The sequence below is a fragment of the Aspergillus tanneri genome (genome assembly GCF_003426965.1).
Source record: "Aspergillus tanneri strain NIH1004 chromosome Unknown AapTan_8_pilon_pilon_pilon, whole genome shotgun sequence".
Taxonomy (NCBI): Eukaryota; Fungi; Ascomycota; class Eurotiomycetes; order Eurotiales; family Aspergillaceae; genus Aspergillus; species Aspergillus tanneri.
In genome coordinates, this window is record NW_022984635.1 from 914,661 (window position 1) to 933,238 (window position 18,578).

The following is an 18,578-nucleotide window of genomic DNA, read 5'->3' on the forward strand; positions in this document are numbered from 1 at the left end:
CTCCAAACTCTTGACAGGACAACCCATACTCAAACTGCAAAATGGCGGAACGCCCTGAGATCCTCCTCAGTCACCTATCGCGAGTTTCTCGATGACACCTACTCGTCCTTATTTGACAACCCCACCGATAGAGCCAAATTGTGCGCGCCAAAACCCCGGAGGCGTGAGAAATTGTCTGGAGTCCAAGACTCCTAAAGCCTTCATTGTCACCGACGAGGGACTGACGAAAAGGAATTTGCGCCCGTCCTTTAAAAGTGCTGTCATACCTGCAAGCTCCTGTGGCCGCGTCATATTTGGGCTCCACTTCCCAATTTCACTCCCATGAATGACTTCACCAAGCTCTTCAAAAAGTCTTTTGGCCTTCCGTGGAAGAACGGAGGTTATCACCAAACTACCTTCACATTCAACCCATCCCCATATAGCATGAAGGTCCTACATATTAAGGATTCTCGGCCAAACGAAAAATTTTTTGTATCTGTTCCTAAGGCTAAAGTGGCGTCTCTTGTTTTTGGCCCTTCCTCAGTCGACGAGTCGCAGACGGCAGTGGTCGGAGCCAAGATCGGTAGCGGGTTCCTAGTGTATGTTGGGGATGTTAATCCGGAAGAGGGCTCTAACAAGGTGATTCTGACATTATATGGATTGTAAGTGGTATTATGGGATAGGTGGAAGATGGATCTGCAGAACGAAATCAGTCAATTTCTACAGATCGCCATGTCTAATTAAGTACTAGCATATTATATGATAATTTGTTCAGTATTGACATTTTCGTAGACCATTGACAAGAAGACTATTGGACACTCCGAGACTGGTGCATTGCTATAAGTATCGAGCTTGTGGTAATTGCCACAGTGCACATATAAGGGCTCATATTTTGAAACATTGAAGTCAATCGAAATAATCGATGTGCCTGATTGGTCTATCGCGTAGTCACAACCAGTAGAAGAGGGGAATTAAGGGGATCTATTCCTAAGTCTTGTGCATATTGCCTGTTGATCGGAGATGGCTAGGTCTGAGTACGTTGTATATCGTTGAACATTTGCCTCTGTTACAATTGGCGTATTAGTGGTAAGCCTGTTCTCATTCTATTAGCATTACAGATCTCTGGCCCAACATGCTACAATTAAGACTGATGAGCATTACGATTAACATTACACGGTCAACATATATTATGTCCTGTATTATGATATAACTGCCCGGGGAGATATGGGAGGAATGAGCCACATCTCCGAACAAAGAATGGTAAATCATCATCTTCATCTTCATCATCGTAAATTGATATTGACGTATCTCCAGCCGTCCGTGTCCGACCCCCCTCTGAAGCGCAAACGACTTCTACGAGTTAATTCCGCAACGTTTCCAGCGCTCGATGGTCCACGTCACCACGCCAACCAGTCTAGCCGTCGATGTTCCCCAGGGTTGCAAGCCATTCGTTTTTGATCGCGTTTTTGCCGAAATGGTGGATCAGGATGGTGTTTGGGAGTATCTCGGTGACAGTATCAATTCGTTCCTACAGGGTTACAAAGTCTCTATTCTGGTTACACTATTGGAACCGCGGGGCCGAATGAACAAAGTCAGTTCACCTCGCATGAAAATTCCCTTGCCCTGGCTTTAATGCACACTATACGTCCTCCCCAGCGGCTCTCTGAATACACTGCACCACAAACTCCGGATTGCTCAGAAATGGCGAATGGCCCTCCTGGCAGCGCTCGACATGAAACACACCCCCCCCTTGGGCAATCATTCTCTCCTGGAAGGGAAGCGGCAACGCATTGTCATTCTCGCAGACAATATACGTACTAGGGATCTCGCGATACGCCGTATACGTAGCCGGTACAGTTAACGGGCCCGACGGGAACGAGCCCAGCATGTCCAATGCCTCCTCCACGTCCGCGGGGTCACACCGGTTGTAAAAGACTTTACGGGCGGCATCTCTGGAGATGATAATTGCTCCATCCTAGATGCACCAGTCAGTAGCGGTTGGACACCCTAGAGTTCAGCATAAGTACCTTAGTATAACGCATCCCGCCAGATATGTCCGCTTCCTGCCGCCTTCTTTTCTCCTGCTTTTCCTCCTCCGGCGTTATAGCCTTCATCTGACCGACGTGCGTCTGGCCTTGCGGTATCGCCATGCTGCACATGTACACCAATCTCAAAATACCTGTGCTGAATCCTTGCTTCTGACGCGATGCCTTGCCCAGACCCTTAACCGCTTCAGACATGATGATTCCGCCGAAGGAGTGAGAAACTGCGACCACATCCAGTCCGCCATTGAGCTTCTCCATGATGGCTCCTCGTACGGCTTGCGCATCCTGCTCCCAAGTGTGGAGGGGAGGGCTCGAATTCACGGAGGGGAGTCTCACGCCTATGGCGGGGTAGTTGTGTTGAGAGAGACGGTCGATGAGGCGCTGGTAGTGTCGCGGGGTGTGCCATGCGCCTGGGGTGATGATAATTGCCGGTGTCTTGAGCATCTTGATTGAGCAAGGGATAGGGAATTTATAAATTTGCTTGGTCAGTGTTGAAAAGGAGGAGGGTGCGCTTATTATAAGTGCCCCGCATCTATTAGTACTCTCATGGGTCGCTTTTCCTGCGAGAATCCCTCGGTAAGACGGCGCAGGTGCGAGAATTCATCACGGATTCTCTGCTGATTTTGACCATGGACAGGGTCGAAATTATATAATTCTCATTCTTACTGACAATTCTGCATTTGCAGGCATGTTAGTCCGTGAAAGGAGTACCTTATACATTTCACGTATCGTTTTCGCTTCTCTTGGTAATCTCTATTTGAACCGTCACTTAGTGAAATCGGGTTTTCGACTCAAGGCTGAGGAATACTCACGGCTTCGAAATACGTTTCTTTTTTGGCCTTCAAGAGATGATTCTAATGCCGTCTTGTTGAGCCACGCCTGTAAATAAGACATCAGCTCCGTCCTTATGGTCGAGCCACTACAACGATTGACCTTGCTCAACGGACCCTTTCTGAAGAATAATTGGAAAGGCCCCACCGGACTACAGTTCCACTATGAATTGGATAGGGCGCAGAGGTAGCTGCCGGGATAGTCCATCAAAAAACGCTGAATCGAGTGAATTAAGGGTTTCAGCTGCCAATGCGTCTGGTATACCCTTGCAGCACATACAAGATGCATCTGGTTCCCATCCATTCCAACTGGCCAAGTTGTCTATAATCTTTTTATTGCCCATAACCAGATATAACATACCGTAGCTTTATCCAAACTGAGCATTGTGATTACAAGTGTCCCTAGCATCGTTAAATATCCAAGCGATGGGCGTGTCTCCCTGAATCCATCCAACCCCATTGCATAGTCGTTTGACAAAACAAAGATGTTAAAAATGTGTTCGATTCTGTTTACAATGCTGTTGCGTATATAGATAAGTTGAACATTCTAGGTGCAAGAACAGAGATAGTAGTTTTTCTCTGGTGTGCACTTGGACGAGTAGCATTGCATTGCCGAATAATCTTGGCAGACTTATATGTAGTGTTGTTAAATTTACAAGCTGTCCCATAACATATCATAAATAAAGCCTCGATTCCCATTCCAGGAGAGCACTACCACCTTCCCCTCCACCACCTTCCGACATCTTTCCAAACATACTCTTGCTCCAAAGTACAATGTTAGTCCTTGAAGATTTCTATTACAATATTACAACATTCGAGTCCCCCAGATCCGAATAAGCCCAGTGGCCCCGGTTCTTTAATATTCTCCCCTACCAGGAGTCTAATATAAGCAGTGAAGCCAGTGATGTAGTGTACTCTGACGAGTACAATTGCCAAGCTGCTGAATAGGGAACCAGACGAGCTTCTAAAAGGCGGTGCCAGTACTCCGCGCGGCCACGCATTTAAGTGGAGCATACCAGGGGCTTCCTCCTATGATATGCGTATTCTAGCAGCTATAATAGAGATCATACTACATTTTGGATGGCCCTGTAACCCTGTAAAATCAAGTACATAAGTGATTTATAAATCTAGATGCGATTAATTCTCTTGGTCTCGGCTATATAGGTTCCAGAACATACCTTATTGCAGCATACTAACGACTGCTCTAGCTAGAGGCGTTTATAAAAGCCTTATGCATTTCCTCGTTACCTATTGGAAATGGGGTCTTATCCGAAACTTTCATGTGACGGCAATATCGTACTAGCCAAAGCAATGGTAGATTTTACTATTGGCACCCGGCCTGACGTGAAAGGAACATGTATTAAAGCTCTTTTGTGTATAGTCACTGCCCAGTCACGACACTTGCATTATGGAATGATATTTAGATCTTTCAAAAACACTTGCGTAGGTAGTGCTACAGCTGTCATGACTAAGTATATACAGGCAATCTTTGGCCCCGTATATTTTTTTTCTTTTTCTTTTTTTTGAATAATGCTGACCGGTAGTAGAGAGCTCTTTGTTCATGCAGCTGCAGGGTTACTATATATCTGAAGAGAAGAATTCCATCTCGGATCTCTGGCAGTACAGGTATCTGGGCGTTGCATTATCGAATCATTATTATACTTTTAAGACACAGTTCGACAAGCATTTTTCTTGCGGAACTATTGATGAAATGCAAAATGTGGTAGTCATTGATGATGAATTATGGATATAGTGAAGAAGAGGCGAAAGGCATCATCAAATGTGAGGTTCTATCTACTGAGAATAGCCTCATGGAAGGGCATAGAAAATGGAAGGCTTCGGACGAATATAAATCAGCCAACCTCCGAGTCTATATGGGCCTCTTCATCTTAGCTATTGGAAAAAGTAACTTTTGGCAGTCACAATATCCTCAGTATTGTGTTCCATCGTCTGCTACAGAAGCAGACCAAACTCAAACTTGTCTCGCGGGATCATACAACGCTTTTGCGATCGGAGAGCTATCCACCACCATTCAAGATGAAAGGAGTCATGAACCGACAACGAGAAGAAAAGGTGGGTTTAAAGGCATATATGAGCAGACTAACTGGCATTCTGGGAGTGATGAGCAAAGGAATGGTGGTTTTCTATCCAGTTCTTATGATATACTTGCCCCATTTCAGAAGGCAGAAGCTGAAAAGGTTTACGACCACCAGTTCATCACGTTCCGTAGTTGATGACTGCCAGATCTGCATAGACCCCTTCAACTATACAAAGTCCCTTTCCGGGAAAAACACTCTTAGCAAATTGGTGCCTGTGTCCGTGATTTAAGCCATCGGCTGAATCGCTCTCTGTTATCAAGGACGTCATGACGGAGCTTTTCACTGTGTCTTTGATGTACGTTCGTTTGCACCTATAAAATTCAGCTTACTGGCGACTGAGCAGGATCGATGATATTGGGGATGGCTCTCGACTGCGGCGCGGGTTGCCTGCTGCTCATGCCAAGTACGGGCTAAGCCAAACAGTCAACTCGGTCACATATACGTATGGCACAGCCACGGTCCTGGTTAACATGCATCTACATCCCGGTTGTATGGGAGTTATGTTAGGTAGGTTTATACCCATGTATATGTAGCTATACCCTGATTGTGAAAGAGAGCTTGATATCCTCCAGCAAGGTCCTGCAGGGGCTGGACCTCAACTGGATCCTTCATCAAAAATGCCCCACAGTGAGCGAGTACCTGGTGATGGTGGACCACAGAACTGGCGGGTTCTTCCAGCTGGCCCTGCAATTGATGCAGGTTGAAGCGGGCGCTCCGCTCAATCCTAAACTTATTCATCTCATGACTCTGGTGGGGAGATACTATCAAATTTGGGATGATTATTAGAACTTGGAGTTGGAGGTATGTTCAGGATAAACTGGTCCAACATTTTAAAGCCCACGCTGATACATGAACTAGTATACCGTCAAAAAGTGATTTTGGACGATCTTTCCGAAGGTAAGTTCTCTTTTCCGCGTATTCATCTGCTACAGCATAGTGGCGATACAAAGAGTTTCCAAAAGTATTTGTTCCGGTCGAGGATGAGACAAGAGGTGAAATCTTCGAAGAAATCAAACAGTACATTCTTTCGGAGATGAAGAAAACAGGTGGTCTTGAACATACGCTGCATGTTCTGGATAACCTCTTCGCGTCTATTCTTGCAACCCTTGATATGGTGGAAAAAGAAATGGGGCTAAACAAGAAGCCCAGGTACCTGATTCTTCTATTGAAGGTGTGATCGACCGTCAACCGTGCTCTCTTTACACCTACTCTACTCTGTAGTATTAAGAAAATCTGGTCGTCAGACCCAGTAGAAAGCTTAATTTCTTGCATGTCGGAGCCAATTCTAATGACCACGTTCCCCTGGAAATTGGTCCTTCCGAGGGGAAACTTGGATGGATCATTTCAGCGTTATTGGGAATTGGACCTATACCAAATGAAACGATCCTCTCACCGGTGTCTGAGTAGGCATATTGACAACAGAGATCACTTAAAGGCACCTAGTAACTCTGCATTCCATTGTACTCTGTAGTGTTAGTGTCAATAACGACCTACCTTGAATTCCAATCTCTCTTGCACTATCGTACCACTCGTGCTGTCCGAATACCGCTAGTCCATATTTGGACATCATGTGAATAACCACACGTCACGCTGATGCCGAAGGACAGGGGTCAACACAACATAATGCACATGCTAGCTCTCATAGAGTTACACATAATTCTGAGACGTGCCGAAGCCAATCATTCTGACCTATAAATAACCCCTATCTTCTCTCTACCCCTATTGTGATTCTGGCCCCATCCCAGGATTGTGCGGGGTTGCCAAGCATCCGGGGTATGCTGCAGTGAAACCTGGCTTCCAATGCCCATTGGCCCCAAGGAGCGGGGTTGCAACTCAATCTGCAAGCCAAGCTGGTGCCGGCGGTCCCCGGCCAATCGCCCCCCACCATCATGGGTGATGGGTATGTACCACTCGGGAAGTGGTGTCGTCAACTACGGTGGACCTGGGGGAAAGTACTGCCATGGTTGTCCAGAAGAAGCTTCCTAGTGGACCGATGTGCCAGTTATTACTCATAGACACGTATTGTTGATGAGAGTGGTGATATCAGACCGCCTAGCATCAAGAACTCTCCTCCAGTATATTCAACCCTGGCCCTTAATACCCCTTACTATGGCCTCGGTGATGCCACCGGTGCAGAAGATGTGGCATGATGGACGTAGATAGTTTTGAAGTTAATTGGATTTCATGTCATCCCTATTTATATGTATTGAATTTACATCAATGAGGTCACTAGTTGACATGGACCCCTGTCTCCCTGTTCCCCTCTTCGTTCATCCCTGATTCATCCATCCCACAGTGCGATTCGCCAAATAATGATCAGAACATGCTAAAACTCCATTTCTCCTGGCCATCCTGTGGCATTTGAATAAGAATAATCCGTCCGAAATAACCATTCCTCCCGTTGAAAATCATATGGAGTTAACAAAAGAAAATACGAGTATCCTGTCTAGGATCTATCCTATGCTGTATTTGCTTCATCGTATGTGAAGGAGCATCCTTCCGACCTGTTTAGTACACAGCTACCGCTTCAATCGACGCATGTATTGTAGTGTAAGGTAGACAGCGCCCATAGTGGTGTATGCCGCCCCTCCCGCAGTGATCCAGACGGGGCGATGCACCGCGAAAGAGGTCTGAACGATCTGCGCCCTGCGTCGAGACTTGTCTTTGGACAGTTAGAAGACTAGTAGGACACGTCGGGATCACTGGCGGCCTACCTGTCTTGAAGATACGGTTTCTCAGAGTCGAGAGTTGCTGTCTCGAGTACTGTCCTACAGATGACCCCAGAGTGGAGAGACTCTGTAGGACCTGAGGCGCTGACATCTTTGCAAAGGTTTCTAATAGATTAAGAATTTGTGTAGACTAAATGAGTCGATGGAAATGATCGAGACAAATATTCCTGAAGGTTGAATCGGATCAAGTTGATGGTGATATAAGATGGTCAGGGTATATATACCATGCGGATGCGGGGTAGTCACGAGACAGCAGGTGTAACGTAACGAATGAATGAGATGACTTTTTCAGGGAGGTGGTTGGCTCGATTGGACACGGTAATTTTTATTGGAAGTGGCGTGTTGAGGTTTCTGGTTCTGCTGCAGAATAGGCCTCGAGCTGGAAATGGACCGTAGTGATTGGATGGACACCTGCCAATAGACTTCTCCCTTCTCAAAATCTGGTCGACTAATTAAACGGCCAGCAGATGAGGACCTTATACTGATCATCTTGCGGTGGCGTTGTCGTTGCTTACCTATTATTTCTCCTGAATCTTAGTTACAGGGTAGTCACAGCCTGAGAGGATCGGTCGGGGGGGAAACGCCCTGCCTGAGATGAATACCCCTCTACTAGCTGTGAGCTTTATTCTGTCAAAATACATAAAAGGTTTGGTTTATCTGATCGTAGGGAAGTTTCCACAATACTATCTTTGCTGTCGAAACCTAGGTTGGGCTCTATGCCCATTCCCATCTCGTATATTGATCCTGTCGTCAGCTGTTTAAATTCACACCAAATAAGTCATTTTCAGGGGGCAGTAATTGATACATTATTTGTACTCGGAGATATAGACCCTGTGTTGCAATCTCATCTGCTCCAGTTACCTGTCTGGTTAGCAAGTGTTCTACGATCATATAGTTCGTTCCCATGATAGGAGAGAGCTTTATCAGAATAGTGGTAATGTATCACTCACGCTCTCGTGGCTTTTATCTAGGTAGGAAAATTGAAGGGACAATTTTCTGAATTCTAGCGCTAGGTCAAGCATGTATTCAAACTACTTTTCAATCCCAAAGTCAATAGCAAAGGACGCTGATCTTAAGATACAATTCTCCTTAAATCTGGATTGCAGCTACATATTTACTATCCCAATAGCGTCAGCATTTATTATTTCTTTATAGTATTGTTTTTTATTTCACTCCCATGGCCTAATTATAACAAGATTTTGTTGTTAGGCTCCAACTACGTAAATCTTATGGAAGCAATTGTATATGTGTCACGTAGGAAACCTCCTCCCTTCGCTACTTTGAGCGCTCACCTCGGATTCTTTTAACCACCCCCCCCCCTTTTCTTCGCGTCTTCGAAACGCCTCAATGAGAAGGGGCCGGTGGTGCCCTTTACAGCTTCTTTTATACTCCAAGTGCTGTAATACCTTTGGGGGGAGGGAGGGTTTCTTTTAACCCCGAAACCTCTTTAGTATGCATGATTTTCACTCATCCCTCGGTATGCATACTACATACCTTGGTCAACAGTCTTCCCAACACAGGCTTAAAACACCTCTGGCATGTTAATCTAGGCAGATCTTGGAATCCTTTAGACACTGAACAGCAGTCTAGGAGTATTCTAGTATGCTTTGTATTTAACCCCTGCTGAATAAAATAGCTATGGCAATTTAAAAAGCTAGATATTTTTGCTACTGTCCCTTTGGCTATGCCTATTTTTTGTATGTCTTTGCTTTATTAATCAATTCTTTTCCTTACCCACTTAGCTGCCAGCTTGACAACTTCTTTCGAAATATCAATTTTATAACACGTCCGGCAATATTGCACCTTACTTTTTACTAGTATAGTGGCATACTATTACTAGTAAAGCTCCTGTAGGCAAGGCGAGGTCTGCAAAAAGTTGTAGTTATATTACTCAAACAATATTTAACTATATACGCACTATTTGTTGTTATATATATGTATCCTGACCTCCATTTATATATTGAATGATATATATGGCATGCGTCAGCTTCACACCCTGAAAACCGGGAATAGCTTACTTTAACTAAATGTGTGAATTCTACAGCATGGGCGCTCTACTGCCCTGTACAATTCTTCAAGGGAAAGGTCCATATTAAGGGTTGGTATGAAGATAAAGCCCTACCACCTGATTGGAGGATTGAAGTTATTTAAAATGGCCGGACTACTGAGGTTGGATTATGCTGGCTTCAAAAGCTCTCTGCTGCAACTAGTCGTGCAACGGGTATATCGCCTACTTGTTCTAGATGGCCATGGAGGCCGTCTAACTTATTTTAATCAGATATGTGCATATAATGATATTATACTAACCTGCATGCCAGCATACCCATCAAACCTCTTGCACCCTTGATATTGCACGCTTTTCACCACTTAAGCGGGCCTACGGGCGCTTAGTTGAAAATAAGGCACGGCTTGGCTATATTCATATTAAGCATATTCCACAGGCCCATTTAGAAGCATTTAAGCTAAATATTATTAAAAATGACTTTTTATCAACTGTCCTAATTCCATTCAATTCAGCGAGTGTACTTAAGCAGCTTCATATACGACTTAAAACACCTATACCACCAGGCAGTCGGTCAACCTGTGTTACAATATTCTATTAATTTTTATATAAAAATGCATTTTTTCGGGGTGTAAAGCGTATTTTTTCTAATCCAGGCCAGAGGTGCGCATCTCGGTGGGGAATTACATTAACTAGTTACCTACCAGAAGATGACTGTACAAAAACATCACCTGACGTCAACAATGTTGACTTTTTCGCTCCACACCACGAAAGAATGCCAACCCCACCAAATGGGAGAAAACACACCAAAATAGCTGGCGTGCCAGACTATGACGACCCGTCGTACTGGGATAACAAGTTTGCGACCGGCCAGGATGTCGGTGAATGGCTGAATCCTGGCGAGGCGCTCATCGATGCGGCCCTGTCCGACTTACAAGGTCGACCATTATCCGCATCTGACGCGATTCCACGCGTGTTACATCTGGGACCGGGCATTTCGAAGCTGGGAACAAAACTTCGCGATGCCTTTGTGAAGCAAAATTGGACGGGAAGTTACATAGTGGTTTGTACATTCTTTCCTTCAGGCAGCCTCACTCATTACTCACTCTCCTGGGTATCACAGAATGCCGACTTTTCCGCCGAAGCTGTCCGTTTGGGCCGAGAACAAGAGAACACAGAGGACCTCTCTCATGCCATGCAGTGGCTACAGGTAGACCTACGATCCTGGGATAATATGATCGGTCTTTTCTCGTTCGCACCGTTTGACATGATCCTAGACAAAAGCACCAGTGATGCTATTGCGACTGGCGAGTTGATTTCCTTCCCGGCGGATTTTACCTCGTCTGGCCTTTGTCCTACAATACGCGAAGTTATTAACCGTCAGGGAGGGTTAACGTTGTCGCCGGTAGAGCTGTTGGGGCTGCACCTGGTCCCATTGACAAGGCAAGGTACTACGTGGATGACACTTTCGTATTCGGCTACGCGGTTCGACAACCTTGAGTTTTTGGCGAGTTATTGGGAACTTGTGTCCCGTACGCCAGTGAAGGCCCCCAAGGGCGAGACCTCGTCTTTTGCATATGCTCCGGAAGTATTTCACTGGATTTACATATTACGTCGCAAGTAAATCCTAATTTTACGTGAAATAACCCCTTAATTATCCATGAATAGGTCGGACCAAAGGATCTGGATATCCGAAATACATCTTTGAATTTCAGACTGGACTGGAAATGCGTGCTGCCAGTACCATCTTTTTCGCAGTGTCTGGAGTCGAGGGTTTCTTTGGCGAGCTGCCAAGAACACCCAATATCCCCACACAACATTGTATTGTGATCCCAATATTGCATATCATGCGATTTCAGGACAATTATAGACTCTCTCACTAGATTGAAATAATGGATACGACCCATTAAGGCGTACGAGATGCTCACCATATCTAATTATAATGATCTAGAGTTGAATCCTTATGGCTGCCTTCCTCGAGAGACAAAATGCCAGGAACTTACACTGCGTGGTCACCTTTGGCAGTCTATGCAAATTTAATGCACAATGATAAGGTCGTACATTCTAGCCACAACTCATCTAGGTGCACTAGCTGGAAAGAGCCTTGGAAGCCTAGGGCTCATGAGGCTATAGCTAAGAAATATCTTTAGGTTCCATGTTCATATAAATCATTTAACACGTAGAATCATCAATGATTATTCAATTCATCGATCTCGTCTTTACCCAGAAAGCCCAGGCCCTCTCGCCGCGTCGGTGCTTTTGGATCAAAGAAAGGCTTCTCGGCCAACGCCGTTACTCTTGTACCGTGTCGTGGCTGCGAACCTTCGTAATCCCAGCTAGCATTGTGGATGGTGATCCTATATTATGCCTTTAGTCTGATGCTACCATTGGAGCGTAGAAAACCTACTAACCTGTTATCCCAGAGAGCGCTTGTCCTCGGACTCCATTTGAAGCGGACTTGAATGTCGATGTTCTTTTCGTACACATCACAGAGATATCCCAGAATAAGATCACTTTCTGCCTTATCCAGGCCGACAATCCGATCTGTCATGGCCCGGTTGACCCAGAGTGCTTTCCAACCGGTGACAGGATGGACGCGGACAAGTGGATGCTCACGCTCAACGTATTTGGGTCCTTCCTCGGGGCTCTTGCGATCTAGATAGGGATGCGCGGACCGATAGATTGCGGTCCTTCCATCAATAATCTTTCGGAATGCAGGAGAGAGTTTCTCGTATGCCGCGTATCCGCTGGCCCAAAGGGTGTCCCCGCCAACAGTGGGCACGGTGTCATTGTGTAAATGGGTTACTCCAGCCGGCTGGCGCTCATGGACCAGATCCGTGTGCCAGCGAGAAGCGCCTCCAGGGCGACGGAACCCAGGTGCTGCGGTTTCGGTGGCCTGTAAGGCAGGCCATAATACCGTGACTCCGGGAATCCCAGGGACTTGCGGGACTTGAGGCTAGAAAATTGAACGTCAAGCTAAAAACTATATATACTGGAGGGCGATACACTTACATGCACCTCGATCTCTCCAAACCATTCGCCTAGCTCCTTTTGCTGCTGTGGTGTGATATCCTGATCCCGGAAGAAGACCACGCTTCGTTCAGCGATAAGTAATCCCAGCTCATCCTTTTGCTGGTCGGTGAGATCCTTTAATTGGAGACCTATGATTTCCGTTCCAATGTGTCTCGTCAGGTGAATAACTTCCTTTGCAGCAGTGAGCAAGGCCTTCTTCTCAGGATCAGCCCGGGTACCTGGGTCGACATGCTCGCGATGGTAGTTGCGGATATTATAGACATCATCAAGATAGAGAGGACGAGATGGACGATACGGATAGCCAGAAGAGAGATCCACACCCGCCTTTTCGAGGCGTTCCCGCGCTGCTGGGGGCAAAGCTAGAGTGTCCTTTCGTGGTGGAGCAACATCAACAATTCGGGAATCAATGGGAGCCGGTGCCATATTGGTATGTTTACCGATTAGTCGTGGTGCACAATCTGATCAATCTTTCTTGGTTGTGATCCCTATTTTAAACACACTCCGCATGGACCACTCACTCCATACTGTTATGTGGATTGTTAATGCTTTGCGTCTGTCGGAACGTGGGATGCGATCACACCATCACCGCTCCCTATTACGTCTTCCAACTCCCACACTCTGTCTTGGATAAATTCCGAACCAGATGGCCTGATTTGTATTATCCATGATAGCCCCGCAATCCTTAGCTTATCTCTATCCAGTCTGGTGATGGATTCCAGGATCGTACTCGGAGTAGAGTCGGGGGAGTGCGTTTCCGATATCATCATGCTGGGATGTGATGGCGTCTCTGAGTGAAAGATTTATAATCTGGAGTCTTGGAGCAGCAGTGGCAATTCGTCATGGCCCCTCGGCTAATGATGCTGGTTTGGCGATCAATGTGGATATTGCAACCAATTCCCTACTTTGGGGAGCAAATTACACCACTTTAGTCTTGCATAACGTGCCTTCCTACGCGCAGTAGTCAGCGGTGTTAAGGAACACGCTATATATTCCCCTTCATAAATGGGTTATGCCAGACCACTCCACCATGCGGGACGGGTCAGACATTCTGGGCGAACATTATGGCTGGGAACAAGAGCCATCGTATTGCTGTGATTGGCGCTGGCATTAGCGGTGTTGTGTCTGCTGGTCATCTCCTAGCAGCTGGTTTGGATGTAACCGTTTTTGAGAGGAATAAAGCCCCAGGTGGTGTTTGGTACGTGGTTTCAATTTTGCGCGATGTGGTAGCTACCTAACTTTCTAGGCTGTATGATGAGCGGCGGCCACTCGAGCCAGAATATCCTGCCGATAAGCCATCAGAGGCCGATAAAACAGGAAAAATATCGAAGAATGCACGGGAAAAGGCCTTTCTCGAGCATGCCCCTCCAGGGTAGGCTGGCGCTACCGGTATAATAGAACATGTAACTAATCAACATAGTCCATGCTACGATGGACTTAGGAATAACGTGCCCACACCTTTAATCCGGACCAAGCTCAATGCTTGGCCGGAAGGAACACCCGACTTTGTCAGCCATACGGTCATTCAGGCATATATACAGGACACGGCTGAAAAGAGTGGGGTTCATGATGCGACTCTCTATGGGGCGCGAGTCAAAGATGTCTCCAAAGATGGAGAGACCTGGTATGTTACTTGGTCAACTCTGCGTGAGGATGATAAGACTGGGGCGGTAGAAGAACTAGAGCAGATTTCGGTAAGTCCCGCTTTGGGAGGACTTTGTGCTCATGTTAATATTCAAGGGCTTATAGGCATTTGATGCGGTAGTCGTTGCTTCAGGCCATTATCATGCCGCTCGTGTGCCAGATATCCCTGGTCTATCGGAAGCGAAATCAAAGTGGCCATCGCGAATCATGCATTCAAAGGGGTATAGGAAGCCTGATGAATTCAAGGAGAGGGTAGTACCCTGCCTTATATACTCTCACGAATGCAGCAGAATCGAGGGGCTAACGTTAATATTAACGCAGAACATTCTACTTATTGGTGGGGGCGTATCCTCAGTAGATATATCGCGAGAGATCGGTCCAGTTTCAAGGACCGTGTATCAAAGCACGCGAAATGGTGACTTTGATTTGTCTCCGGCGATGCTCCCGGAAAACGGCGTGCGAATAAACGAAGTATCACATTTCGAGGTACAAGATACAGGGCGAGTTGTATCTAACGACGAGGCACTTCCCATTGTGGCACACCTGAAGTCGGGCCAAAAGCTGTGTGGAATCCATGGTATCATTGTCTGTACCGGCTATCACATCACACTTCCCTTTTTGCCTAAATACCACAATGATGAGATACACCCACAGCAAGCTGACAGCCAAATCCTGGTGTCTGATGGGACGCAGGTGCATAACCTGCATAAAGACATCTTCTACATTCCTGACCCGACTTTGGTATTTATTGGGATACCGTACTACACGGCGACGTTCACTTTGTTTGAATTCCAGGCAATTGCGGTGGCGGCAGTACTCTCTGGTATCGCTTCATTGCCAACGGAGGCCGATATGAGAGCTGAGTATGAAGCAAAAGTCCAGCGGGTTGGGGCTGGGAAGAAGTTTCACTCCTTGAAGGACGTGGAGGAACTGTATGTTGAGGATATTCTCGGTTGGATCAACAGCAACAGGGCAGTTCACGGGCTATCTCCAGTTGAAGGGCACACACCGACATGGCGCAAGGCCAAAGAGGAACAGAGAGAAAGGATCAGGAATCATTTTCAAGCTCCTCCTATAGGAGATAGTCGCGTCGGAGAGGTCCCAGCGCTTGAGGTCTGTAGCTGAGCTGGGCTAGTTGCATTCCATTTTTAGTGTAGATAGCACCATAGTCGAGACGGAGGACGCCATATATCAAGAAGACCAATAGCATTGCATCAACTGGAGTGGTTTTCCAGAACAATTGGGCAGGAAATGAATACAGGCGAGCGTATCTCTTAATCAGGAGGCATGCTGCATCAGCACTAATGCCATAACTAAGCTTGAGGATTGACTGTAGACGCACATCATCCAACCTCTGTATGACGAGCTCCATCTCCACAGTGCTCTCACACAATACATCAAGATGTGTTCTATCTTCGTGCTATTGGATGGAATCGCGTTGGCATCGCGTTGGCTCCATTCCAATTTAACTACCACGTAGTCCGTAACCCTTGCTTCTTGCATCTTTCCGGTGCGATACCGGAACATGACTCAACGGCAAAGAAATCCCCCACCGTGGTGGTCCTCCTTCCTCTGCCAACTCATGTCTGACTTTAAATCGTGGATGTGCAGGATGGCGTGAACTCTACGAAGATGAGGAATAAGCTACCCCCGCCTAGGATCCAATGGCCGTTATCTTGCCCCATAACAAGTGACATGGTTCATTGTTGAGTGCTTTGATAAATTTATATAATTTGCTATTGGCATTCTCACCTCTATACACTGCCCCTACGAATCTTAGATTCAAAGTCCCTAAGCCCATCTGCTATACAGAGTAAGGAGTATGGCTCCATCAGCAGCCACGGCGGAGGAACGAGCAGTGGACTCTGCTAGCGATGTGGTTCAGACTAGCCCCAAGCGGAAATGGGTCAGTTATATCTGGGATACGTTTGATAAGTCGCCCGAGGAGCGAAAATTGCTGTTTAAATTGGATTCGGCGATCCTGACTTTTGCTTCTCTTGGTATGGTGTTCTTCTTTCACTTTCTATCTTTGAGAAATATAAGGCTGACGGTTGGTAGGGTATTTTATTAAATATCTGGACCAAATCAACATCAATAACGCTTTCGTATCGGGGATGTATGTCGCCAGCTTCCCGCTGTGAAAACCCAACAGATTGTTTAACATCGCGCAGGAAAGAAGACCTCAGTTTATACGGTAACCAACTCAATTACATGCAAACATGCTGGACGGTCGGCTACGTGATTGGTGAAATACCAAGTAACTTGCTTCTCACACGCGTGAGACCACGATACTGGATTCCAGCCATGGAGGTAACCGCTTTTTGGATGTGGTGAACGTGTCGATACTGACACGATTAGTTGCTATGGACAATTCTTACCTTTTCCATGTCAAGGTGTAATACTGCTACGCAGTTCTACGTTCTTAGGTTCTTTGTTGGTGTGTTACTATCTCTATATATCTGGATACTATCGATTCGATCCGACGAGGATGAAGACTAATAACTGCAGGCCTCGCGGAGAGTACCTTCTACCCAGGAATGCAATACATCATCGGATCCTGGTATCGAAAAGACGAGCTTGCGAAGCGCTCATGTATATTCCACACGAGTAGTGGCATCGCCAGCATGTTCTCGGGATACTTGATGGCTGCGGTGTATAATCTCGAAGGAAGAGGTGGATTCCGCGGGTGGCAATGGTGAGATCAGGTCAATCGTATTTAACTTCTAGTAAAGATGAGGATGACTGATGGCAATCACAGGCTTTTCATCGTAGATGGGATTATTTCTATCCCCGTTGCGCTGAGCGGGTTCTTCGTGCTGCCTGATGTCCCCGAGATCTCAAACCCTTGGTATCTCAGCAAGGATGAGATTGCATTGTCACAGAAGAGAATGCAATTGGAAGGACGACAGACTCGACAGCCATATACGAAGGCGAAGATGAAGAAGATTTTCACTTCGTGGCGTATATATCTCCTCACGTTGCTTTACATGTATGTGTGCATCTTCAGAGACACCGATGAATGGTGGTCATAGCGCTAATGAATTAAGAACATTCAATAACGGAGGAGGAGGAAGCCAGCCCATCTTCCAACAGTATGGATATAATTCTATCTATCCGAGTGAGATCTAGATCTAACGATTTGATTCTAGATTTCTGAAATCTTCAAAGCACCCGAAATACACCATTACGCAGATCAACGCATACCCGACCACGACTAGTGCGGTTCAGGTTGTTACGACATTGATATATGCCTGTATGTCCTTACTTCTTTTCACATCTCGATACTATAGAACTGACAAAATAAGGGACATCCGATTCTATCCTTGGCGGAAAACGCTGGCCACCGATTATTTTCGGCGCTGTACGTCCAATCCTATACTCCCTCCGTCATACCCAATTACTGACCCCCGTTTAGACTGTCAATATAATATGCTACGTCTCTTTGGCAATATGGGATATCCCAATAGGCTGGAAATGGACATGTTATATCCTGTGCGGTGCTGGGTTCGGATTAAGCGGTCTTTGCATGGCGTAGGTGCCCCCAGTTTTTTGTCTCTGGAGATAGGTTTGATGCTAAGGAGACAGGTGGGCACATGAGATCTGTTCAGAGGATAACGAGGAACGGGCCCTCGTTGTTGGAAGTATGAATGAAATGGCATACGTGTTCCAAGCCTGGTTGCCGCAGGTTGTATGGCAGCAGGTCGATGCACCGCAGTACCGCAAGGGTTTCATTGCTGTGTCAGTGATATCGACACTTATGATTGCAGCGGCAATTGCCACGAGAGAATTGCAGTATCGTGAGAATGCTAAGAAGTAGGTAACTAACTTGGGAGTCAAAACTGAAACTAATGTCGAAGTAGGGCCTTGAATAAATCCGAAGATCAGGATAGGAGACTAGTTCAATCAAGGCGACTCCCGCACAGTCACCAAAGTAGGTAAAAATTCCACACTGGCTTGCTCTTGATCAGTGTGGCTCCGTTTCTTTGGCACATTGCACAAACACACACAACTAAGCTAGAGGGTCTATATAAATGCTATGGAGTTTGACCATCATGGAGTCTATTATTTCCTAGAATCTTCTATGCTATTCTACTCCTACTGTGAAGTGGCTCGGGGTATTTAATCTCATCGGAAGAGCAAATATTGGCGTTGCGGTCAACAGACTGGGTCACAACCCTGCGGAGTCTGACCTGTTGAACTGAAGATTATCTGGGCATACA

At 46.2% G+C, this 18,578-nt stretch overlaps 7 protein-coding genes across 7 annotated transcripts; 4 read left to right on the plus strand and 3 right to left on the minus strand.

The window, feature by feature from the left end:
- Positions 1-321: 321 nt before the first annotated feature.
- On the plus strand, positions 322-645 carry ATNIH1004_010919 (uncharacterized protein; the record flags this gene model as incomplete). The annotated part of the gene is made up of 1 exon (XM_033575487.1): positions 322-645. The coding sequence occupies one exon, from the start codon at positions 322-324 to the stop codon at positions 643-645; it is 324 nt and encodes a 107-aa protein (XP_033421342.1).
- Positions 646-1,618: 973 nt separating this feature from the next.
- ATNIH1004_010920 (alpha/beta hydrolase) lies at positions 1,619-2,468 on the minus strand (the record flags this gene model as incomplete). Its single annotated transcript, XM_033575488.1, has 2 exons — positions 1,619-1,954; positions 2,007-2,468. 2 exons carry the CDS (start codon positions 2,466-2,468, stop codon positions 1,619-1,621), a joined length of 798 nt encoding a protein of 265 aa, XP_033421343.1.
- Positions 2,469-5,219: 2,751 nt separating this feature from the next.
- Positions 5,220-5,739, plus strand: GGPS1_3 (polyprenyl synthetase family protein; the record flags this gene model as incomplete). Its single annotated transcript, XM_033575489.1, has 3 exons — positions 5,220-5,248; positions 5,297-5,460; positions 5,507-5,739. 3 exons carry the CDS (start codon positions 5,220-5,222, stop codon positions 5,737-5,739), a joined length of 426 nt encoding a protein of 141 aa, XP_033421344.1.
- A 1,733-nt stretch (positions 5,740-7,472) lies between these two features.
- Positions 7,473-7,773, minus strand: ATNIH1004_010922 (uncharacterized protein; the record flags this gene model as incomplete). The annotated part of the gene is made up of 2 exons (XM_033575490.1): positions 7,473-7,615; positions 7,668-7,773. 2 exons carry the CDS (start codon positions 7,771-7,773, stop codon positions 7,473-7,475), a joined length of 249 nt encoding a protein of 82 aa, XP_033421345.1.
- Positions 7,774-10,459: 2,686 nt separating this feature from the next.
- Positions 10,460-11,308, plus strand: ATNIH1004_010923 (uncharacterized protein; the record flags this gene model as incomplete). The annotated part of the gene is made up of 2 exons (XM_033575491.1): positions 10,460-10,747; positions 10,808-11,308. The coding sequence occupies 2 exons, from the start codon at positions 10,460-10,462 to the stop codon at positions 11,306-11,308; spliced, it is 789 nt and encodes a 262-aa protein (XP_033421346.1).
- A 564-nt stretch (positions 11,309-11,872) lies between these two features.
- ATNIH1004_010924 (TauD/TfdA dioxygenase family protein) lies at positions 11,873-13,140 on the minus strand (the record flags this gene model as incomplete). The annotated part of the gene is made up of 3 exons (XM_033575492.1): positions 11,873-12,041; positions 12,096-12,640; positions 12,697-13,140. The coding sequence occupies 3 exons, from the start codon at positions 13,138-13,140 to the stop codon at positions 11,873-11,875; spliced, it is 1,158 nt and encodes a 385-aa protein (XP_033421347.1).
- Positions 13,141-13,778: 638 nt separating this feature from the next.
- Positions 13,779-18,175, plus strand: ATNIH1004_010925 (putative FAD dependent oxidoreductase; the record flags this gene model as incomplete). The annotated part of the gene is made up of 16 exons (XM_033575493.1): positions 13,779-13,912; positions 13,961-14,086; positions 14,135-14,408; positions 14,464-14,610; positions 14,680-15,471; positions 16,244-16,358; positions 16,417-16,474; positions 16,530-16,668; positions 16,717-16,795; positions 16,867-17,053; positions 17,117-17,347; positions 17,406-17,450; positions 17,508-17,611; positions 17,664-17,719; positions 17,774-17,889; positions 17,944-18,175. 16 exons carry the CDS (start codon positions 13,779-13,781, stop codon positions 18,173-18,175), a joined length of 2,835 nt encoding a protein of 944 aa, XP_033421348.1.
- Positions 18,176-18,578: the final 403 nt, after the last annotated feature.